The sequence below is a fragment of the Diceros bicornis genome, chromosome 3, assembly GCF_020826845.1.
Source record: "Diceros bicornis minor isolate mBicDic1 chromosome 3, mDicBic1.mat.cur, whole genome shotgun sequence".
In the NCBI taxonomy this organism is placed as follows: domain Eukaryota; kingdom Metazoa; phylum Chordata; class Mammalia; order Perissodactyla; family Rhinocerotidae; genus Diceros; species Diceros bicornis.
The window spans coordinates 103,083,441-103,108,692 of record NC_080742.1 but is presented as its reverse complement, the minus strand read 5'-3'; the positions used below and the strand labels follow the sequence as shown (position 1 = coordinate 103,108,692).

Here is a 25,252-nt window from a genome sequence, read left to right as displayed (position 1 = left end):
CAATTTGTTTATCTGTTCATCCTTTGATAAAAATTTGGGTTGTTTCTATCTTTTGGCCATTGTGAATAATGCTGTGAACATTTGTGTACAAATTTTTGTTTGAATACCTGTTTTCAGTTTTGGGGGGAATATACCTAGAAGTGGAATTGCTGGGTTTAAATTTTTGAGGAACTGCCAAACTGTTTTCCACAATAGTAGGAATATTTTACAGTCTCACCAGCAATGTAAGAAGGTTCTCTTTCCTCCACATGCTTGCCAACACTTGTTGTTTTTAGTTTTTTTGATTATAGGCATCCTAGTGGATGTGAAGTGGTATCTCATTGTGAGTTTGATTGCATTTCCCTGATAACTAATATCACCTTCACATGATTATGTGAAAATTACCTTAATCCAGTAAGGTTTTGAGTTGGCCTGCAGGTGGGTTGTGGGAAAAAGCTGTGTCTAGTCTTGTTTCACCTACTCCTAGGGTGTAGCCCTCCAAAGGTTGTGAGTGAAGACCTACAGTGTTGAGTAAGTCCCTCCTTGATCCATCTCAAAGTCCAAGTTATGCTTTCTCAATACGAGGAGCCTGCCAAAAGCTCTATCTTGCTTTTTTGAGGCTAGCTACCCGTCCTAAGTAGCCTGAGAGTTGGGCAAATGCCTCCAGGTTAACATTGTGAAAGTCAGCTCCTTTCCTTTCCCCTCCCTCTCAGGGCGCTTGGCCCCTCGCGCAGGTCCTGGTTGCTCAGTTGTCCCACACTCCAGCTCTCGTCTTTCTGGTCTCGTGAGATTCTGTAAACTTGGTTGGCTTCTCTGCTTCTCAGCCACATTTCTCCGGATTTCTCAACCTCTTGTAGCACACCCCTTCTACAGTGTCGATCCTCCACTCGGTAGTGCCTTCTCCGTCACATTTCAGCCCCTCTAGTCCTCCATGCCTTGGCAGCTTTCCAGTGTTTCCGGGTGTGTGTGAGCATGTGGGTGTGTGGGAGTGTGAGTGTGTTTCATCAGGCTTTTCTAACTGTTCTCAGCAGAATTGGTCTGCTGCAGGGTACTCGGGTTGTCATAGTTGGAAACCAGTGTTATTTATAGGGAAAAATAGATTTGTGAACGCCTAATATATTGCCTCTGAAAGTTAAAAGAAATGTTGTTGAAATGTGCACTTTGGAAAGGGGATGGGGAGATAGATTTAGGAGAAAAAGGTCAGGTGTCAAGTTTTACTTGTATAATTTTATTTCAAAATGTTTCCCTGGGCAAATATTTTACGTTTTTGTGGGTTTCATGGTTTTTTTTTTTTTTAAGGAAAGTACTGTTAGCACAGAGTGTGAGGTGACTTCTAAATTTTAAGCAATGGAGCTTGAAGTAAACAGCTATAGAAAAATTCCAGTTTGGGCTTCACTTATTTTGCCTGTGAAATGGCACCTGATGAGTCAGGTAAACTCTGCAAGTACCTGTTCGACATGACCGTTTAGTGAACTCATCTTTTTATGAGTGGTGAGTACTATCTGTTTCATTTATTTTATACTTTATAGCCTCAGGAGAAGGACAGGCTGAAAACACTGGGACTGTTAGTTATAATTAGAGGAGAAAAAAAAGTTTTGAAAAATTTAAAACTTTCACAACAGCCCCCTTCCTGTGTAAGGGGGGGGCGGGGAATCTGACTGCCCCACAGGACAGTTCAGCCCAGCACTGCATCAGGGCCCCAGGGGAGCTCCCCTGGTGCAGCCCTAGATCTGGACTCAGGGTCCAAGGCCATTCTTCATTGCGGCCACCCCCGCTCCGTGCCTGCTGGCCAGCACCGACCTTCTGGGGCTCGGATTCTTCATCTGCAAAATGGTAAGGAAGTGTAGTAATTGATCTGTCGGGTCCCTGCAAGGGCTTAAAAATAAAACAAAAAATGAGCCAGGAGTTGGCCCTTAAATGGGGGGAGGGGGCAAGCAGAGTAGCGTAGATAAGGCACAGTGGGCAAGAAACCGCTTTAAAGTGGAAAGTGAATTTTTTATAGGGTAGAAGAGACTGGGAGTGAAGGAGTAGGTTGTAGTAGGGAAATATAAGCGTTGGTTGTTACATATACAGTATGTCGTGTAATAAAGCAATTTATTCATGTATCTTTATGGCCTCACCAAATATTTCAGTTCTGATATATGTGCAGATTTTTAATTAACTTCGAAAATAACTTGTGGCCCGCACTGGCTCCTCCTTCGTCAGTGAGTGGACCAGGTGCCCTCTGAGGGAAATGGATCACTGAGGTGTCCTTGTTTGTCGGTCAGTCCACTTACAAGGAGCTCTGAATCAGGCACCTAGTTCACCTCCAGGCCTCTGGAGTTACTTATTTGGTTCTGCTATTATTTTGGGAAATATCTGATTAAAATAAATGAAGTGTAGTAACGCAGCATGTGTTTTAGAGATCAGTCTATTCATTCCCCTTTTATTTATTAACAGCTATATTGAGATATAATTCACATACCATATAGTTCAGGCATTAAAAATATACAATTCTGGACCGGCTCCGTGGCTTAGCGGTTAAGTGCGCGCGCTCTGATGCTGGCGGCCCGGGTTCGGATCCCGGGCACGCCCCAAGGCACCACTTCTCCGTCCAACCCGAGGCCGAGTCCCACGTACAGCAACTAGAAGGATGTGAACCTATGACATACAACTATCTACTGGGGCTTTGGGGGGAAAAAAATGAATAAATAAAATCTTTAAAAAAATATATATATATACAATTCAGTGTTTTTCAGTATATTCACAGGATTGTGTAACCATCACCAAAATCTAATTTTAGAACATTTTTGTCCTCCCTTAAAGAAACTCTTTACCCACCGGTACTCATTGCCCATTCCCTCTACATTCCTCCTGCCAGCCCTAGGCAACCACCGATGCACTTTCTGTCGCTATAGACATCGCCGTTCTGGACATCCCATGTCGATGGAATCAGACAGCGTGTAGTCTTTGTGACCTTGACTAACTGTGCAATAGATGACAGAGAGAGATGGTAGGTAGATAGAGGATAGAAAATGAGAGACGATAGATGATTGATAAATAGATGGTAAATTGATAGATGGTCGATATCATGTCCATCTCCTGGTCGTGATGACGTACTATAGTTGTGTAAGATGTAACCATTGGGGGAAACTGGGTAAAGTGCACACAAGGGCCTTTCTGTGCTTTTTTGCAATTGTTTTAAAAGAAAAAGAAGAAAAGAAATCCTTGAGGGCGATCTTATGATCTAATTATTGATTTCTGTATATAGTTATGCATATATGGTGAATAACTAGTGGATTTTCTAGGAAGAATTGAGGAGAGCCTAGGATTTGACCAAGAGATGTACAAAAATTTTTGTAATTTTTTTCACTGAGATTCCCTGTCATTATTCAGTCTCTTGTATGGAAAACAAAGATTGATAGAGTAAGCCATGAAATTTCTCCCTGGATTATCACTGTAACACCAAAACTGAAGGGTTTTTTTAAAGATATTTCTGGGGCTGGCCCCATGGCTTAGCGGTTAAGTGCGTGCGTTCCGCTACTGGCGGCCCGGGTTGGAATCCTGGGCGTGCACCGACGCACCGCCTCTCCGGCCATGCTGAGGCCGTGTCACATACAGCAACTAGAAGGATGTGCAGCTGTGACATACAACTATCTACTGGGGCTTTGGGGAAGAAAAAAAGGAGGAGGATTGGCAATAGATGTTAGCTCAGAGCCGGTCTTCCTCAGCAAAAAGAGGAGGATTAGCACGGATGTTAGCTCAGGGCTGATCTCCCTCACCTAAAAAAAAAAAAAAAAAGATATTTCTGTATTGCATGATCACAGTTAATGACAAACCAGCATAATGGGGGATGTACCAGAATCTTGGTCTCAAACATCCAATAAAGACAAATGATTATATTTAGAAAAAAAGTCCTGATATTTTCAAGTGCCTGATTATCTACTGTTCTTCACTGTATACCAATAAAGGAATAAAAGGAGAAAACAAGTAGATTTTAGGTTGGTAAATTTGTCTGACTTCATTCTCATGACTCTTAAGATATTTACTATCTGTGTGAGAGAATAAAATTAAGCTTTTAGAAATAGCATAAACCTATTTCTTGAAAATGAAAAATCACAGTAAAATTTCAAACATAATATGACTTCTGAATCCATGTAAATGTTGGGTATTCCTGTCAGTTCTATAATTCTAGAGGATTTTAACCCCAACTTCACAGTCTCATATAGTTTCTTTTTTTTTATAGTAGAACAAAGCTGGATTGATTTCACATAGTGCATGTGCAGTTAATTCAGTGTGACAATTACATATCTATCTTCTAGTCTATTCCAGTCAAAACATAAGCATATAAATTTGAATAGTAGCATTTGATTTAAATTTAAAATAAAAAACAACCGGATTGTTTTACGTGTTTTGGTAAAGAAGAGAAGACGTGCTTCCTATTCTTGGACTCATTTTAATTTGCAAGATTGATGTAACTCATCCCAAAACCTCAACTTTAAATCAAGATTGTCAAATGATTTACTTGTATGATTTTTCTTTCTTTTAGCAGTTACAGGAACAGTGTCTAAATCACTTTAGAATTTTGTTAAAATATACTTCAAGTCTGAAAAATATCCATAGACATGCATCTATATGTAAGGCATTAACTAAGTCTCTTGACATTAGTATTTTGATGAAGGCTTATCTAATTGTCCTCGTGGATAGAAGTTATGAAGTGTCCCTGTTTTTTTCTTTTGTGAGGAAGATCAGCCCTGAGCTAACACCCATGCCAATCTTCTTTTTTTTTTTTTTTTTTTTGCTGAGGAAGACTGGCCCTGGGCTAACATCTGTGCCCATCTTCTTCCACTTTATATGGGACGCTGCCCCAGTATGGGCTGACAAGCAGTGCGTCGGTGCGTGCCGGGGATCTGAACCCTGGCTGCCGGCAGCGGAGTGCACGCACTTAACCACTACGCCATGGGGCCAGCCCCAAAGTGTCCCTGTTTTTGCTCTGCCATTGAATGTTAGTCCTGGCTTAAATTTTCCTGACCTTCTGTGCATGCACTGAAACTTAAGCCCCCCCTTCAAAAGTAAATGGATGGATGAATAGTATATCTAACACAGCAGATATATTATATGAAATTACAGAAGGCCTCATAGTAAAATTCCTTTAAAGTATACGTGCTTTTAGTGAATTATTAGAAATAAGAATTGCTTTTCAAATAACTTAGACAGCTTTGTTAGTTATAGAAAGTATGCTGGAATGAACTTAGCTTCTTAATTTTTATTTTACTGTTTCCCAATCTACAAAAATAACTAGTGGTCATTCATATAACAAAGAAATAGTATTATTATTGAAGATAAAAAACCAAATTTTTTCAAAATATCAAATTTAAACAAGCATTTGTCCACAGTGGTACATAAATAGTTCCCCTCTCTGCCACCTCTGCTGTTTCTAGAGCCAAGAAGAGCCTCACATCCATGGAGCTGATGTTTGGCCCGAGCTGTGGCTCTCCTGTGTCTTCAGCTGGCTTTCCTTTTGTCAGCAGCCAGTTCTTATTTCGAACTGTTAGAATTTGAGATGACAGAAGAAAGCAGCAGATTTCCCCTACTCTAGATTTGTGTTGAGCATATAAAGGTGTGATTGTGGTCACTACCTGTGTCTCAGGGAAACATGCAGAAATATTAGTGCTTCTCCAGATTCCCTAGTGAAATTTCTCACATAAAAACCATGTGAGAGAGAATTTTGAAAATGTTTTCTGGTAGGAAAAGGCTTTAAACAGATGGATTTTCCAGCAGTGTCATTGCATTTTAATGTCTTTGCACTGTAGTGTTCTTTTTGGTGTGCTGAATCACACTGTTACACAGTTATCCAAGACCACAAGAAGATGACGCAAACCACTGAGAAAATTATGACTGTGGACTTTTAAAAAGATTAATTGATTTATTTACTGTATGAATTAAATTGATTCCCTACTTTTTATGTAGACTAGAAATAGATAAACCCAGTTATTTTATGCAGTTTCTTTTTATTATCCAAAGGAGTAATTTGACCATACTGTTAACATTTTATTACAGAATTGACAGAGGTTCTGAGAGAGCCACTCTTCTCACCTTTTTGACCTTGAATACTGTCTTTATAGAAGAAGCTATTTGGAGAAAGCATCCCAGAATCTTAGAAAAAATATTATATTAAAATTTCTTGATTCTATTTTTCCAATTTCCATGCATACTGAGCCTCTGGCGATAGGAGAGGAGCAGACTGGAATTGGACATTGGTGAGGAAAGACAGAGATGGTTTATAATAGCCCTTGTGGGAAATGGGTAAAGAAGTTTAAAAAGATCTAGGGCACAAATTTATGTTGGTACCAATTTACGTTTGAGTCATTGTCTCCTGATATGCTCAACAGCAAGTCTGTAGGAATGTGCAGAGCTCCCCCATCAGTGTGCCACAAAAAGGTAACATGTACGCTGCAGGATACTGATGGCTTAAAGTTTAAAATTTTTTAAATCTTTTTCTTTGGAAGTTTTGTCCAATGTCAGTATTTAATATTGTCTCTAATGCTTTTTTTCCTCATCATAATTACATCATATGAAGAAATTGTAATGAGTTTTTCTCCGGGCCCCATACAGATGTTCTCAGGTCCCCTCCAGTTTGTTTCTGCAGGCCATTCACACATTGTTCTCTGTGTCTGGCTTAATTGGAAAGCACTGATTTAGAGAACTGTCGCTGTCCGATTGATCCAAGGTCAAGAGAGTGAGAGTGATTTCTGAACGCTGTCTTGCAGTGGTGTCCTGTGGTTCCCAAATCCTGCGTTCTCCAGGAAGTCCTTCTAGTTGTTGGAACCTTGGATTCCCTTTGTTTGATTTCTGTGTGAACCACAATTTTTCTGGGCAGTTTTAACTTTCTGCAAGTCTTTTTCCCATTTGCATTAATTTTAAGACTAATCCACGTGCAGACCAAACAGTATTCAACATTTGAAGATTTTTAGTTAGTATCTCTCCAGCCTGTGAACTCTGAATGCAAGTCAGTTCTGCATATGTAAACTGCAGTGTACAACATACTTACAGGCAAAGGTATGTTTTGATTGCTTAAAGGTTTCCTGAAAACAGAGTTTGTCTTGTGTTATAACTAATAAAGTACAGGCATTTCATGTTTTCTTAGGACTTATGGTTCTCATGTCCTAGTCTTGCCTCATCTATGCTTAGTTTTTGAGATGTAAGTGTTAATTTTAGACAAGGAAACAAAACTCCTGTTTAGATCTTTTCAATTTGTAGACTTATATAGAACTCATTGCATGGTGTAGGAAGGTTGGTGTTTTTGGATTGACAGCGAGTGGGTGACAGTCACTCAGGTTTACTGGGTGGCTGGTGAGGTAGAGCCCCGAGAGCCTGAAGGCCCTTGCATCCTGCTGACAGGCAAGGTTGAGCTGGTTGGAACCTGACCCCAGACTCCCAGGGAACATTCAAGAACTGCTGTACCAGATGAATTGGATTCCTCCTTCATTCCACCAAAGACAGTGACAGAATTCTTCCACTGGAACCAATCATTGCTCCAAATAAAAATTTTGGTGTTGGGTTGTTTTTGTTTTTGAGATAGTACCTAAAGGACTATGCAGAAATGAGCGAAGCTCAAATCCTTCTTGGAATGAGGAAGAATATGAATAAATGAACTTGATTAGCCAGTTTACTATTTAAAATTTAATGACATTTGGTTTCTTTCTTCTTCTTCTTCTTTTTTTTTTTTTTTTGGTGAGGAAGATTGGCCCTGCACTAACGTCTGTTGCCAGTGCTCCTCTTTTTGCTGTGGAACATTGGCCCTGGGCTAACATCTATGCCCATCTTCCTGTACTTTATATGTGGGATGCTGCCACAGCATGGCTTGATTAAGTAGTGCGTAGGTCCACCCCCGGGATCTGAACCTGCAAACCCCGGGCTGCTGAAGCAGAGCATGCGAACTTAACCACTACGCCACTGGGCCAGCCCCTACATTTGGTTTCTGATGGAATCATTTTATCTGTTTATCTTTGAATTTTACTTAAAGATATGAAATCAGTATTAATAAAGGAGTGAGTTGACAGCATTAATTAAACTGCATGTTTCAATGCTGCGGAGTTTTAAAAGGACTCCGCACACTGCCTGTGAAGTGCCTGCTGTACTTTTGTGTAGTTCAGGTGCTCAGTCCTGTGTGGGCATTGAACAGTGGAGTCCCACGCAAGTGTTAACTGTTAACATTGTCCTCAAGAGGAGTGCTGTTTGAAGAAAGACAGTCCTTCTATTTAACTTGTATTCTAAACGTTATCCCATATAGTTTTTATAATGTTCAGAAATGGGAAGAAATATGATTTAATTAGAAAATTTTAGCTGTGTATGAATTTGTTCCATCCTTTATACTTCAGCAATATATAACAGGGACTTCAGAGCCCTCTGGGTCTGGGTCTGGGTCTCCGCCCTCTAGTCCAATTATTTCCCCTGTGACTTGTGACAAATTAGTTATCCTCCGTGGGTCTGTTTTGTTATGTGTTAGATGAAGCCATTAATTGTTCAAAGGGTTGTTGTGAGGATTAAACAAGGTACTGTATATAGAGTTCCTGACACACAGTTAATGTTCTGTTTTTGTATATTTGGTTTAATTTTTTCTAAACAAAACAACTTTGGTAATATCAACATCATAGGACCCAAAATATGTCTGTTCTTTTTAAAGATAAGATTAAAAAGCGATTTCTTGGGTAGTGTCAACTGCTAAATATAATCACACTTGAGTAATCATGCAATGATTATTTCTAGTGTGTAGAGATAATATAAGTAATAAATATGAAAACTTCTTTTATATTTGGACTTATAAAGGAGATTTGTGTGGTTTTTTGGTTTTTTCCTTAGTTGAAAAATGATTTCAAACCAAATGATATGTGTTCATGCATTCCTATATGATTTAGGAACGTGTTTTCTATTTTCCCTGCATATCGCAGTCTTTCTCTGCAATGTTTTTGCTACTTTGAATTCTGTTTTGTGGAACATAAGCAAATGTTTATGAATATGTATTAGTGAGAAGCAAATTTTTAACTTAGTGAACAGAATTAAAATTGGGTAACATATTTACTTTCTTCAATTTTGATATATTCTTCTTTTGGGCACTTAGAAATAATCACTTGTAAATTAAGAAACCTCAGAACCATTGAATGCCTTGGGATTCTACTGCTAGGAGAGGGCTTGGCTTTCCAACCTCCCCTTGTATAAATGTCAGCAGTGTGAGCCACTTCCCTCTATTGAAAGCTTGTTAGTGCAGGTGGGTTTCTCTGCCCTCTTTTCTCTGGTAGTTCCAGGATAAATGGTGGTATTGCAAAATACGTCCTCAAATACTAACCTTACATCATTTCTCTACTGAAAACTCCAGTGTTGACCTGTTGCCTGTAGAATAAAATCAACACTCCTTTGTGTGGCACAGAAAGCATTTCAGGCTGGTCCTGACCTGATTTTTCAGTTTCATCATTTGCCGTTCCTCCCATCTCCTAATCCACCTGGAGTAAATTGCATATGCCATTATTTTTGCTTAGAATATCCTCTTTTAGATTCTTCCAGGCAGCATCAGAATGCCACCACCCCCACCGCCGCCCCCATTGTCCTTCCCTCCCAGGCTAGCGGTCATACCTCTCCATGCCGGTCCATTCCACCAGTCGTGAGCTTCCTAAGGACAGGAGCGTGTATAATTCTGCATCGTATCCCTTACTCTGGACAGAGAGCTAGACCCAAGTAACTGCTCAAAAAATGGTTTCTTCAGCCTGTTCTTTAAAAAGAGCAATCTACCCATGTGCATTAGATTAAGGAATAGCACAGTGAGATAAATGCAGTAACAGAATCAAAATTCACACCAAACTGTATTTCTGTTCTGGTATGTGATGGTGAGCTTTATTATTACATAAGTTTAAGTTCTCTAGGTGATTTGCAAGAGAGAAACAACAGCTTTATGGCATTACTCTGGCTTTAAGTATGATAAGATGGATAGGAATTTACTAGCACACTGGCAGCCTAATTTGAGAAATATCAGTGAACTTAGAAAAATAAAGTAATTTAGAGAAGGCGGATGTTTTCATTTTGAAACATTTTTTACAGGAGTCATTTTATGTATTTAAACAGTAAAGCGTTTGGCTCAACATAATTACACTTTGCCTTTAAAACTTGGTGTCATAGGAAAATTTTTTTTCTAATCAAATTTGGAGTAGATTACTTACGTTGTAAGACGTCTTATTTCTTTTTTTTAAATAGAATTTTAATTAACATTCCAAGACAGAATCAAGAGAATATTGAATATACACATATACACATATATAGGTTGCTATAGAAAAGATTAATCGGAGAATAAGAAAAGGACCCTGGAGATTAAAATGCAAAAATAAAAAGCTGAACATCTTTTTTTTTTTTTTTTTCATAGGGTTAGGGTTAGGAGCAGGGGTAGGTTTAGGGTTAGGATTATGGTTTTTTTTTTAATTTTTTGTTTATTGCAGTAACATTGGTTTCTAACATTGTATAAGTTTCAGGTGTACATCATTATACTTCTATTTCTGCATAGATTACATCATGTTCACCACCCAAATACTAACTACAACCCATCACCACACACTTGTGCCGAATTATCCCTTTCACCCTCCTCCCTCCCCCCTTCCCCTCTGGTAACCACCAATCCAATCTCTGTCTCTATGTGTTTGTTTGTTGTTGTTATTATCTACTACTTAATGAGGGAAATCATACGGTATTTGATCTTGTCCCTCTGACTTATTTCTCTTTGCATAATACCCTCAATGTCCATCCATGTTGTCACAAATGGCTGGATTTCATCGTTTCTTATGGCCGAGTAGTATTCCATTGTGTATATATACCACATCTTCTTTATCCACTCGTCCCTTGGTGGGCACTTAGGTTGCTTCCAAGTCTTGGCTATTATGAATAACGCTGCAATGAACACAGGGGTGCATGTATCTTTACGCATTGGTGTTTTCAAGTTCTTTGGATAAATACCCAGCAGTGGAATAGCTGGATCATATGGTAGTTCTATCCTTAATTTTTTGAGGAATCTCCATACTGTTTTCCATAGTGGCTGCACCAGTTTGCACTCCCACCAGCAGTGTGTGTGAGTTCCCTTCTCTCCACATCCTCTCCAACACATGTTGTTTCCTGTCTTGTTAATTATAGCCATTCTGAAGGGCGTGAGGTGATATCTCATTGTAGTTTTGATTTGCATTTCCCTGATAATTAATGATTTTGAACATCTTTTCATGTGTCTTTTGGCCATCTGTATATCTTCTTTGGAGAAATGTCTGTTCAGGTCTTTTTCCCATTTTTTAATTGGTTTGTTAGTTTTTTTTGTTGTTGAGATGCATGAGTTCTTTATATATTTTGGAGATTAACTCCTTATCAGATGTATGGTTTGCAGATATCTTCTCCCAATTGTTAGGTTGTCTTTTCGTTTTCTTGATGGTTTCCTTTGCTGTGCAGAAGCTTTTTAGTTTGATGCAGTCCCATTTGTTTATTTTTTCTATTGTTTCTCTTGCCCTGTCAGACATGGTGCTTGAAAAGATGTTGGTAAGACTGATGTCGAAGAGCGTGCTGCCTGTGTTTTCTTCTAGAAGTTTCATAGTTTGAGGTCTTACATTCAAGTCTTTAATCCATTTTGAGTTAATTTTTGTGTATGGTGTAAGGTAAGGGTCTACTTTCATTTTTTTTGCATGTGGCTATCCAGTTTTCCCAACACCATTTGTTGAAGAGACTTTCTTTTCTCCCTTGTATGTTCTTGGCTCCTTTGTCGAAGATTAGCTGTCCATAGATGTGTGGGTTTATTTCTGGGCTTTCGATTCTATTCCATTGATCTGTGTGTCTGTTTTTGTGCCAGTACCATGCTGTTTTGGTTACTATAGCTTTGTAGTATATTTTGAAGTCAGGGAGTGTGATACCTCCAGCTTTGTTCTTTTTTCTCAGGATTCCTTTAGCTATTCAGGGTCTTTTGTTGTTCCATATGAATTTTAGGATTTTTTGTTCTATTTCTGTGAAAACTGTTGTTGGAACTTTGATAGGGATTGCATTGAATCTATAGATGGCTTTAGGAAGTATGGACATCTTAACTATGTTAATTCTTCCAATCCAAGAGCACGGAATATCTTTCCATTTCTTTGTGTATTCACTTTCTTTCAGCAATGTTTTATAGTTTTCGGTGTACAGATCTTTCACCTCTTTGGTTAAGTTTATTCCTAGGTGTTTTATTCTTTTTGTTGCAATTGTAAATGAGATTGTATTCTTAATTTCTCTTTCTGCTACTTCGTTGTTAGTGTATAGAAATGCAACTGAGTTTTGTATGTTGATTTTGTATCCTGCAACTTTACCGTATTCATTTATTACTTCTAAAAGTTTTTTGGTGGATTCTTTAGGGTTTTCTATATATAAAATCATGTCATCTGCAAACAGTGAGAGTTTCCCTTCTTCCTTTCCAATTTGGATCCCTTTTATTTCTTTTTCTTGCCTGATTGCTCTGGCTAGGACAAGAAGTCTTATTTCTAAGTATCATTCTTTCTAATGTAATTAAAGTATGATTTAATTTATGAAATTCTATTTTCACATAATTTTAGAGTTTATTGTATTAAAAAATAGAAAATTCTTAATTTTGTTAGAAAAATTCTTAATTTTAATCTTAAATTACAATGGTAATTAGAAAAGTAGTTTATACTTCTTACAATAAATTTGAATATGTAGAAATATATAGAGGAAAATGTTATAAGCCTCATTCTCCTCCGTGTTACATTAGTTCAATATATATTCTTTTTTTTTTTTTTATAATTTTATTTATTTATTTTTTTTCCCCCAAAGCCCCAGTAGATAGTTGTATGTCATAGCTGCACATCCTTGTAGTTGCTGTATGTGGGACGCGGCCTCAGCATGGCCAGAGAAGCAGTGCGTCTGTGCGCGCCCGGGATCCAAAGCCGGGCTGCCAGCAGCGGAGCATGCTCACTTAACTGCTAAGCCACGGGGCCGGCCCTCAATATATATTCTTGCAAACATTTTTCTGTGCACTTATAAACACTTAAAAGATATATGAAAATACATGTTTGTATAACACACACATATGCATACAATATTTTTAAGAATATGTGGCCTCTATTAATAAATTTTTATTGATTGGGAAATCTGGCAACATCTTATATTACCAAACATAGTAATTTCTGAAAACTTTAATAGAAAATAGAAGTTCATTTGATGGTATTTGCAAATATGAATTTGGTACTAGATACTGACTGGAAAATATAGGGACTAATACTTACTGGCCCAATTAGTGAATTACGTCACTTGTTCTGTGTCGATAGGAATTCTCTGATGCTGGGAAGATAGAAGAGGGACCATTTAAATAGCCTGATGATTTTGAATTGGACTTGGAAGCAGGAGGTGAGGGTTTGGCCTTGACTCTGGTTGTATAACTCTAGGCAAATCGCTTTAATTTATTTAAGTTTTGATGTCCTTGTAAGCAAAAGGGGATATGCCTGCTCTACCTATTCATGTGGTCATAGTGATGACTGAGTGAGATAATAGATGTGCTTGTTCCTTGAAAGGAAAAGAGCATTCTACAGATGTATGGTGGTGTCATTAAGTGGAAGTTAATGTGAGTGTAGGATTGACTTGATTCCATTGCCTAATTTATCTTATATACTTGTGTCATCTACCCTGTCCTCTACTTCCCCAAGGTATGTTTTTTAAAGTTTTTGTTAATTTTTTATTTACAAAAAACTCTAAGCATATAGACACACACACACACACACACACACACACACAGTCTCCCCTCCCCTCCTTCTGAGATAAATGGTAGCTGATTGTACATGCTTTTCTCCATCTTGTATTTTCGCTTACAAATAGATGCTGAAAATTATTCCATAGTATTCCATATTCCATCCTGAAAATATATCCATAGCAATTATTCAAATAATTCTGGAAATTATTATTATGGAAGTTTTCCTCATTCCTTTTTTAGCTGCATAGTACGTCATCGTGTGGATACACAATAGTTTATTTAACCAGGCTGCTGTTGATGGCTGTTTGGGTTGTTTCTGGTCTTTGCTATTACAGGTAGTGCTGTAATATATATCATCTCATATTTTTGCTAGTCTGTTTTTATGATAGACTCTTAGAAAATGAGATTGCTTGGTCACAGGGTGAACGTATACGGAATTTTGTCATTACTTCTTAATTATCACAGCCCTTTCATGTGAAGGAGTGTGAATGTTAGGTAAAACCAGTCTTTAAATGGATCTCTTCTTAGTCTTGGGAGAGATACTGGGTCTGGTAACAGTGGTTTATTGTGAATTGCTATGGTGTTTGCTGAACTTTGCTCTCAGCTGTTTCAGGACTTGTAGTATATTTAACCTCTAGAGTCTAGATAAATAGATCACTGTTAAACACAGAATGTTCTACTTCTGGCTGTTACTCAGTACCTCATACAATTTAAGGCATATACCCTGAGTTTCAAGCTTTACTCTTTGATTGGAGTGTGCCTACTGAGAGCTTGGTGGGCTCTGTGGACTGACTGTCTCCACAGTGCTTTTCACATCCCTCAGTAACAAAGTGACCATGAGCATGGGCACACAAATCTGGTTTTTCATCCCCATTCTGTCACTTAGTAGCTGTCCTGTAAATTTAGGATATTAATAGTTCCTATTTGTAGATTTGTTGTATGAATTAACTCAGATAATTAATGTGAATAGCTTAGCACAGAACTTGCCATATATGTGGCAGTACATCCTCAGTAAATGGTAGTTGCTTTTATTTTAAACAAGTGTAGTTGGGTTTGAAGACTCATATTGCCCTCACTAATCTTCCAGAAACCCAGTTTGGGGGAGATTTATTATCTATCCTTCGGCCCTCTGAGCACCAGGTCTTCAGCGTCTCTAATCCCTCACCTTCTCCTCTGAACCTCTTACATGAAAGGCTTTGAAGAGACCTCAGCCTTATCAACCACCTTATGCCATGATGTTAACCTTTTGGTTTTGTGGATCCTGTGAAAATCTGATGATTTGGTGTCCAAGCAGATTTGCATACACAGAGTTTTGTGCATGTGGACTCTCAGACATGATCCCAGGCTTTGAGCCCTCCTTAGGTTTGAAGTGGATAGAAAATCTGGATTAGCCAAAACTTTCTCTATATGAGGCACAATACTTAGGATACCTGGTTATGGGCTTTCAGAATTTAGCAAGAATTCAGTTCTTCAGAGAAACCAAGGAATCTTGGTTTCTCTGCTATAAAACCTGCTATAAACACATATTCCCCCTCTTTAGTAGAGGGAAATCCTCCTGCACATAAACCGTGGAGAAACAGAATTTCTCTGAGGTATGTAGGCTTAATAGATGACTCCCCACCAGTTAGCAAAAGGGAACCGACCACTTACCCCCTGCTCACTGGAAAAAGATGCCTCCAGTCTGGCCCAGGCCCTGAAGCTGTCCTGTCCCTTGGTTACTGCGGGATATGGGGTGTCCATCTGCAGAAGTGCCAGTGCCAGCCCCGGGGCCACCGTGTTCTCAGTAGTGCCCTCTGATGTCTGCACAGACTCAGTAGCAACAGGTCAAGTCATTGTTTTCACAGATAGTGTTTCGGTTTACTGGGGATGAGGTATAAATGAACATATCCTGTCACTTCCTAATATTTAGGGGAAAGGAAAGGATCTGAAAACAGGTAAAAGAAAGGCTTACATGGCAGATTAAACTCATCTTGCTATAACTTTGTCAAAGGACACTTGGCACTTGTGGTATTTCTTTATGAAGCAGAGTCACATTTTATTATCTAGAACTGATGTCATGGACCGCCTTTGTGGGCCCCTCTCATTGACATCCTGATGTCATGCATTCTCGCTGTAATCGGTAACTTGAGGTGATCCTGAGGATTATCTTGATGCAGATAATTATTTCTATTCAGTGTGGAATGATACAGCATTTTAAACTAATTCCAATGCTGTATTGGGATATTATACTTAAAATAACATTTTACATTAAAGTAGAGCCCAAAGAATTTACCGTAATTTCAGTAATGTTCTAAATGAACAATTTAAAAATAGTCACAAATATAGACTTCTATAAAAAAGCAAAGTACATACAAAGATTCAGGAGTAATGCTGTTAGACTGAGTGGTGAGCGTTCTGTCAGTTCTGAGCAGCATCTCTTTAGAACATCTCTCAAATGAGAGTTAATTCTTTTCTACAAGTGTGTAGTGCATTGGACGAGGGGGAGTTATTGGGCACACAGAGCAGTTGAGCATTTGCAGACTGATGGTGTGACAAATGCAGGTTTATAGAGAGAACCCAACCCAAGAGTGAAGGCACTGTGGCATTGAGGAGTGCTTGTGGATGGTGTCGTATCTGGGGTGTTGTCTAGAACTGAGTTGAGCTAATGGTAAGGAAGAAGGGGCAGAGAGGGGACATAGGAACAAGGTAATCCGTGAATAGAGAAGAATACATTTCTGTGTAAAGGAGCCATGATTGTTTTGGTTGAGTTCAACAGGAACGTGATTGAAAAAGGAGATTTGTGAGTTGTGAACCCGAGAAAATATTTGAGATAGGTCTTTGAAGCTTAGGCTGAGGAAGTAGAGCCAGTTGATAAACCCGTAGGAGTTTATGGTCCTGAGTGAGGTAACTGAAATGAGGCTCCTGTGTTCTAGAGTGATGGTGCTGGGAGCTAGATTTAGTGTAGTTGGGAACCAGGTGCAGGCATCACCGGAGAGGGCAAGCATGTGCATATGTTGAGACAGAAGCCTGCAGAGACAGTTATTGGCTCTGTGCTTTACTCTGAAATTATAAAAGGAGGAACACATCTACAGTGAAGGAGTTCTGGCTGTCCCCAAATATGAGATGCTCCGCATCTGCCTTTGGTCCTTTCTGTTGCTGCCAGTGGCTGGTTGGATTCAGAGGGATGGGGGCAGAAGGGGAGAAAACCTCACAGTAAATTGCCAAATGGGACCACAGCGTAACACCTCCTTTAAGGCTTACATAGCTTGGAGTGGCAACCACCTGTCACATTCCTGATCTGACTTGTAGTGTATTGTACTTATTTACCAGTATAATGTAAAGAAATGGCAGAATACAACCTGCAGATGAATTGCACTGCAGTTAATTTTGCAACCTAGTCTGGCTAGTCTAGCAAGTGTCCAACTTTCTCACCCCAACCTCCAAATGTCCTGTTCTTGGGGAAACAGTCCTTTTAGTACTCCAGTTCCATTCGGGTCAAAATAGGTCTCTCGCCAGCGATATATCCTCCCAATTTAAGCAAGCATTGTCAGCATTTCTGTTCCTGACTCTTTGCCTTCTTGAGCATTGTCTTTCCCAACTCTTAAGCCTTTGTCTTAGTTCTGGAAGGTTGCCATCCCTTTGGTTTTGTCCCAGAGTAGATTCAAGTTAACTTAATTTAGGAGAACTTATTTCAGTTCACTCTAGCCCACCCTCATGAATTAAGCGAATTCAAGGCTTCATGTTCTGTGGTGTAAGGGCGTGGGCCTGCTCAAGCATGTGGACACAGGGAACAGATGGAGCCTGCTGTGGCCTCTCCCATTAGTGGTGTGGCCATGACGGCCATGGGGAAGGTGGCCTCTCTCCGACCAGAAACTGGCTGCTGGGCCCCATCCGTGATTTGTTCTTAGGGGCCCAGTGTGAGAGGTGGAGTTGGTTCTGTGAGAACCACCTTTTTAGGGACCACCGCCGCCGTGATACTATTCCCTGACCAGCTCCTCTCAGCCAGAGCATGGGAGGAAGCTTGTCTTTTATTGGCTGCAGTACGTGTGTTACTTAGGAAAGTAAGTGTGGCAGTTCCAGAAGTCAGAACAGTTCTCTGACCACATCACCAGTACAAAATTGCCTGTGACCCATTGTACATCTAAACCAAAAATGTTCTTTTCAGAGCAGTAGTATGGCCTGTATGCTCTTCTTTCTTTAGGGGTAAGGGAGTACATAACATTTCTCAGAGAATTCTCTACCCAAAACAGCTTTAGCCTTCCTCTGCAAGGGGTTTTATTTTAACAGCAAAGAAAATACCTTTTCACCTCTTTTCTAGATAAGTGTTTGTCCACAAACACTTATTTTCTCCAGTATACAGGCCCTACTCATGGAGAACTATAGTTGTAATACTCATTTGAGAGAGGGTGGGAGACGGTCTGGAGAGGAGCCAGATGTGGAAAAGCGTTGCTGGCTGGTTTGGAGCAAAAGAGAAAAGCAGAAGGAAAGGTAGATTTTTGAAGGCTTTGAGTCTAAATCTCTAGGATACATGATGACGGTGCTGATGATGGAATGGAAAAGCAGTTGTTTTAAGAAGGAGATAAATTTGGAGCACTCTCTATGCTGTTCCAGACGTCAGGGAATGTTGCTTTGGACAGTGGGGATGTAGAGAAGGGCCTGTGGCCTTTGGTGACCTTAGACTTTTCTGCCCCAAAGTGTTCTTAGAATGTAAAGAGGGCTGGCCCCGTGGCTTAGCGGTTAAGTGCTCACGCTCCGCTGCTGGCAGCCCAGGTTCGGATCCCGGACGTGCACTGACACACCGCTTCTCCGGCCATGCTGAGGCCGCGTCCCACATACAGCAACTAGAAGGATGTGCAACTATGACATACAACTATCTACTGGGGCTGTGGGGAAAAAAAACGAGGAGGATTGGCAATAGATGTTAGCTCAGAGCTGGTCTTCATCACAAAAAAAAAAAAAAGAAGAATGTAAAGAGCCAGTGCCACCCCTTTCAGCTTCCCTCCTCAAAGGCCATTTTCCAAAGCCTCAGAGCAGGGTGTTTCAGAGAAGCGTTATATGAACAATAGACACGTGGTAAGAATACTAAATGGCATTTTTTTTGGTTAGTGCCGTCAGGTTGATTCCGACTCCTAGCGACCCTGTGCGCAGCAGAGCAGAACCCTGCCAGGCTTTTTGCACCATCTTCTCCCCTTCTGGCGCTATATCAGACAATGCTCCGCTGCTAATAATAGGGTTTTCATGGCCAGTTTTTTCAGAAGTGAGTGGCCAGGTCTTTCTTCCTAGTCTGTCTTAGTCTGGAAGCTCTGCTGAAACCTGTCCACCATGGGTCACCCTGCTGGTATTTGAAATACTGGGGGCATAGCTTTCAGCATCACAGCAACATGCAGCTGCCACAGCGTGACATCCTACAGAAGGGTCATGTGGTTCCCTGACTGGGGCACAAATCCAGGCCGTGGCAGGGAGAGCACCAGATCTTAACCACTAGACCACCAGGGCTGGCTACTAAATGGCCTCCGTGACACTTTATGCAGTCGTCAGGAGTCAATAGTCATGTGTGTGTGTTTTTCTCTTAGGTTCATTTTCCGGACACTGAAAGAGCAGAATGGCTAAATAAGGTAAGAGTAGAGTATACTAAACATCAGATATCAGTGGGATAGAGGATGAGATGCCATCTTTCTGTATTTGGGAATTTGGATGTTGACAATATGGGAACTCGTTTGTACTTAGTGGGTTTGGCTTCTGTTCCCGAAAGATCTCAGTCATAATGTTATGTTACTTTCTTTTTCTAAACAGTGAAAACTGTGTTGTTTGACATGAGAAAGTTAATGATGTAATCACAGTTGTATCTTTGACCTTGTGTCTTCTCTCTTGATCAGCCTAGTGCTCAAATCTGTTTTATAATAGTAAGTGAAAAATTTGGAAAGATTATGAAGAGGGAATTAACTCCCAAGAAACCTAGTGATAGATAATAATCATTTGTTTTCTTAAAAAATGGTTATGTTGGGGGCCGGCCCAGTGGTGTAGTGGTTAAGTTCACGCACTCCACTTTGGCGGCCCGGGGTTTGCAGGTTCGGATCCCAGGTGTGGACCTATGCACTGTTTATCAAGTGATGCTGTGGGGCAGGCGTCCCACATATAAAGTAGAGGAAGATTGGCACAGATGTTAGCCCAGGGCCAATCTTCCTCAGGAAAAAGAGGATTGGCAACAGATGTTAGCTCAGGGGTAATCTTCCTTACCAAAACAAACAAACAAAAAGGTTATGTTTTTAGATAGCATACTTTGAAGTAGATCTCTTTTATCTCTATATTTTATATATCCTTAGAGCTATATAGTAAAAACTAATGTAGATAATGTTAACCTTACAGCACTGGAAGTTAGTCCATCATTAAAGAAAATTCGTTAATGTTTATTAAGATCTATACAGTTGTAGAAGGTTTTCCATAATGAGTTGAAACACAGGATTTTCTGTTTTTTGGCAATCATTAAATATGCTTATATGCTTAAACAGACTGTTTTACCAGAATAACTAATTCCTACAAGATATTAGTTAATCAACAGTCTATTGTTGTAATTCATTTTTGAAATTTAGATCGTGCGGATTTTGCATAACAAAAAGGACCCTCCCTTTAATGTTCAAAATTTCTGGTAAACTATAGGGACATAATTTTTCATGATGACTTAAGTACATTATGTATTATAACATTTTGTTTAACATGAGTTCTTTTTCCTTTCCAGACTGTAAAACATATGTGGCCTTTTATTTGCCAATTTATAGAGAAGTTGTTTCGAGAAACCATAGAACCAGCTGTGCGAGGAGCAAATGCCCACCTTAGCACCTTTAGTTTCACGAAAGTTGACGTGGGTCAGCAGGTCAGTTCTTAAGTATCTCTCCTTGAGCACACGGTAGGATTGCTGTGAAAACCCTTAAACTACTTCAAATTATTTTCTAGAGAACATTGTTTCCAGGGAGGGTCTGGTGGAGGGTCTCTGCAGCTCCCCCAGGTTCTGCCTCCCGCGTGGGCTGCCGTCTGCCCCTCTGTCGGTCGGGGAGTCCTCGCCTTGTGCTCAGTCATCTGCTGTGCTCTTCCAGCTACTTCAGGTCCATTGGCTCGTTTCTCTTAGTGCCGGCTGTCTTTCTCCCCCACATTCTTCTGTCAGCATTACCTTTGTACAGTTTTCCACAATCTGTCCTGTTGGAAATGGAGTCTGATGTGTGAATTCACACTAAAGTTTCACTAATTGAAAGCGAGCTTAAGGTGTTTACCCCTCCAGATGTTTAAAAACAACTGAGAGCTCCAGTGCCAGGCTTGTAGGCGTCACAGTAATTACATAGGTGAAGGGAAAGATAGATTTTGTTATTGGAATCCTATTATATACAAAGAAAAACTGCTAATTCGTAATATTACTTCTAGTGAAAGCCTCAAGACTACATCTAAACTAGTTGATCATGGCAAGTTTCCTTGTTTATTTTTTTAAGTCAGTGTTTACAATAATTAGCAACAGTTCAAGGTAACATTTTCTTTTATTGAGGTATAATTGACATATAACATTATATAGTTTCTAAGATAACATTATTTTATATGCCTAATAAAAATTCAGAATGCAATAGTACTTTTCAACACACACATGTACATAGTTTACACCCGTTTAGTGCACGTACAGCAGAGCCAGGCAGCATGTCACCATACACCATGTTCAGATGTCTTTGTTTCAGCCCATCGGGGTTTTAATAAATGTGGCTGGGGAGTATCTGACCTGGTTGCTGTGTTGTGTTTGTCACTCCTCGTCAGTGTCAGTGCCCCCAGACTTGTTCCCCTCCCACACTCCCCAGGCTGTGGGTCACCTTCCCACATCAAAGGCGACCTTCTGCACGCAGAGAATGCTCCATCTCGTCTGCGGGTACTCAAAACCCGCATCTCCAGTTCAGGCACATGCATTGTACTTGGCTGTGTTGTGCAGGCTATTTTTCCTCCTGGCCGTGAGGTCTTCTGGTAAATATTTCGGGTTTTGATGGCCACACAAAGTCGTTGAGGCATATTCCTCTCCTGTCCCTCCCATCCCTTCTTTTATAACCCTTTAAAAATGTAAAAACATTCTTAGCCAAAGGCCAAATTTAGCCTGCAGGCCTGTAATGTAAGATATGCTCATGTTTGTGGAGATTGAGAATTCTAACCCCAGCTGGATTTGTTTTAGGAAGAATTATATTCGCGTTGTTTTACATGCACCTGAAGTTTGATGCTAACTAAATAAGATCACCATCAGAGAACAGCGGAGTAGTAAGAGTAGTGCTGATTCGGTAAAGGTAGCGTGGCGTCGTTATCGACTGCACTGACACCTTACACATGCAGGCAGACTCAGACTGTCTGATAAAGGAACAGCCCAGCAGGGTGTGCAGAGCCCTGAGCAGGGCGCCTTGTCCACTCTGTGTGCTGGCTGAGTCCCTTGGGTGGCTGGATTCTGTTGCCTTCAGGTGTTTGTCCTTCAGTCATCTGGAGTGAGGTTCGCCTCCTGCTATTCCTGATGTAAGATGTCGTCTAAGTGGAGGAAGGGAATATTATCTAATGCAAACATTTAAACTAAAGGTACTCAGTTATGTATGCCTCATTTTCACTTACCAACATAGTGAGTTGACTGTGTTCTTTGAGTCTGTACATGTCTGAGCTAGTACCATCAGGGAAGAGCCCAGGACCTGGCATAGTAGGAAATGAAGAGTCTCAAATAAAGACTTAGAGTTTAATCCTATAGCTAGTTGAGGGGTAAGATTTCAGGACACCCAGACTCTCAGAGTAAGCAGTAGATCTCTAAAGATAAGGTATTTCTCAGCTTGAGTTTTTAATGCTCAAATGTGATGTTGAGAACTTTCTTAGAAGGGATCTCAAATTGATAAATGGGAGAAGGTTTTGAATGATGTTGTAACTGGACCCTTGAAAGATGACATTTATTATAAGCTGCATTTTCTTTTTACAGAGTGATTTGTTTCTGACCCTATATCATGTATTAGGTGTTGAAATTATACCTACAGCTAGTATTTTTGATTCACCCGAAAGCCCCATTTTTGTGAAAATCTTAAATGAAAAATTACGGGACATAAAGAAAAAAATGAAAGGAAGTTGTGTTTCAGACAATGTAGTAAATGATGGAGTAGAGGGAAAGAATCAGTAAATTGGAAGAGATAAAGGGCTAGGGGCTTGGACAGGAGCAAAACTCCATCACAAGTGAGCCGACAACAGCAGGTCTCATGTCACCAAGCACTCGCTGTGTGCCAAACGTGCACTGAGTTCCTTACATTCCTCATGTCCTTTAATTTTACAGTAACCTCAAGTGATAGATACCAGTATTACCCATATTTTACAGTTGAAGAGACTGAGGAACAGAGGTTAACAACTTGCTGAAAGTCAAGCAGCTAGTGTGCTGTGAAAGCAGAATTCTAATTCTCATAGCCTGATGCTAATGCTCACTCTCTTCATCTCTATGCCGAGTTTGATTTTTTTTTTACCCTCCCTGCATTTTAAAATAAGCCACTTCTTGTTTCAGCCCCTCAGGATCAATGGTGTTAAGGTGTATACTGAAAATGTGGACAAAAGGCAAATTATTATGGACCTTCAGATTAGGTAAGTTTTTATTTGTGTCACAGTTAATGATGTATAATGGCACTTAGATATACCCATAAGGTGGAGGATATAATGAACACACTTCCTACCTGTTGTTTTTGTGGAATTTGACTAAATTCTTGTTGAAGACCCAAAATTATTTACTTTCTGGGTCTCACTCCATTCCTAATAGCCTAGATAATTGCTATTCATAAAACATGTTAAATAAAAGAAATTAATGGCTATACAAGAAAACTACAAACCCCTATCCCTTATGAATGTGGCTGCCAATCCTCAACAAAATACTAACACACTGAATTCAGCAACATATTAAAAGGATTGTATGCCATTACCAAATGGGATTTATTCCCAGGATGCAAGGATTGTTCAACATATTGATGTTCAAAATCCATCAGTGTGATACACCTGATTAACAGGATGAAGGGGGAAGAAACACATGATCATCTCAGTTGATACAGAAAAAGCATTTGACAAAATTCAACACTCTTTCCTGATAAAAACACTCAGCAAACTATGAACAGAAGGAAACTATTTCAGCATAATAAAAGGCATGTATGAGAAACTCACAACAAACATCATACTCAATGGTGAAAGACTGAAAGCTTTTCCTCAAAGATCAAGAACAAGACAAGGATGCCCACTTTGACCACTTCTGTTCAATATGGTACTGGAAGTTCTTGCCAGAGCAGTTGAATAAGAAGAAAAAGAAATAAAAGGTATCCAAGTTGGAAAGGAAATTATCTCTGTTCACAGATAATGTGATCTTGTACTTAGAAAACCCTAAAAGATTCCAGCAAAAAAACCCCTTAGAACTAATGAACAAATTCAACAAGGTAGCAGGAAACAAAATCAACACACAAAAAATTAGTTACATTCTATACACTAACAATGAATAATTCAAAAAGGAAATTAATAAAACAGTTTCATTTACAATAGTATCAAAAAGAATAAAATACTTAGGAATTAACCAAGGAGGTGAAAGACTTGTACAATGAAAACTACAAAACATTGCTGTGACAAATTAAAGAAGATATAAATAAATGGAAAGACATCCCATGTTCATGGATTAGGAGGCTTAATATTATTAAATGTCAACACTAAAAGCAATCTGTAGAATCAGTGTAATCCATAATCATATATCTGATAAGGGATTGATATCCAGGGTATATAGAGAACTCCTCCACTCGACAACAACAAAAACCCAGTTCACAAATGAGCAAAGAACTTGAATAGACATTTTTCCAAAGCGGACATACAAATGAATAGTAGGCACTTGAAAAGATGCTCAACCTCACTAATAATCAGGAAAATGCAAATCAAAACTACGAGATAGCGCCCCACCCATCAGATGGTTCCTATCAAAAAAACAAAACAAGAGTTGATGGGGATGTGGAGAAATTGGAGCTCTTGTGCACTGTTGGTGGGAATGTAAAATAGTGCAGCCCCTGTGGAAAACAGTATGGAGGTTCTTCAAAAAATTAAAAGTAAAACTACCATATGACCCAGCAATTCCACTTCTGGATATACACTCAAAAGAATTGAAAACAAGGTCACAAAGAGGTACGTTAGTGCCCCCTTATCTGCAGTTTCGCTTTCCATGGTTTCAGTTACCCTCCGTCAACCGTAGGTCCAAAAATATTAAATGGAAAATTCTAGAAGTAAACAGTTCATAAGTTTTAAATTGCATGCCGTTCTGAGTAGCACGATGAAATCTTGTGCTGTCCCGCCCAGGACGTGAATCATCACTTTGTCCAGTGGATCCATGCTGTATACAGCCCCTGCCCATTAGTCACTTAGTAGCCGTCTCGGTTATCAAATCAACTATCGCAGCATTGCCGTGCCTGTGTTCAGGTAACCCTTACTTTACTAAATAATGGCCCCAAAGCACAAGAGTAGTGATGCTGGCAATTCGGATATGGTAAAGAGAAGCTGTGAAGTGCTTCCTTTAAGTGAAAT

The 25,252-nt window shown here is 39.7% G+C and overlaps 1 protein-coding gene across 6 annotated transcripts in view; it reads left to right on the top strand.

Moving 5' to 3' along the window:
- The window catches only part of ESYT2 (extended synaptotagmin 2), a 96,835-nt gene that overhangs the window by 13,873 nt on the left and 57,710 nt on the right, over positions 1-25,252 (top strand). For 4 of the 6 annotated variants that reach the window (XM_058534253.1, XM_058534262.1, XM_058534291.1 and 1 more), the window contains exons 2-4: positions 19,258-19,299; positions 20,421-20,555; positions 23,220-23,296. In XM_058534253.1, the coding sequence (XP_058390236.1) occupies positions 19,258-19,299; positions 20,421-20,555; positions 23,220-23,296 (254 nt within the window). Of the gene's footprint in view, positions 1-1,275; positions 1,471-2,876; positions 2,972-19,257; positions 19,300-20,420; positions 20,556-23,219; positions 23,297-25,252 lie in introns of those variants that run through there. The other 2 variants (XM_058534280.1, XM_058534285.1) reach the window with 2 other exon arrangements.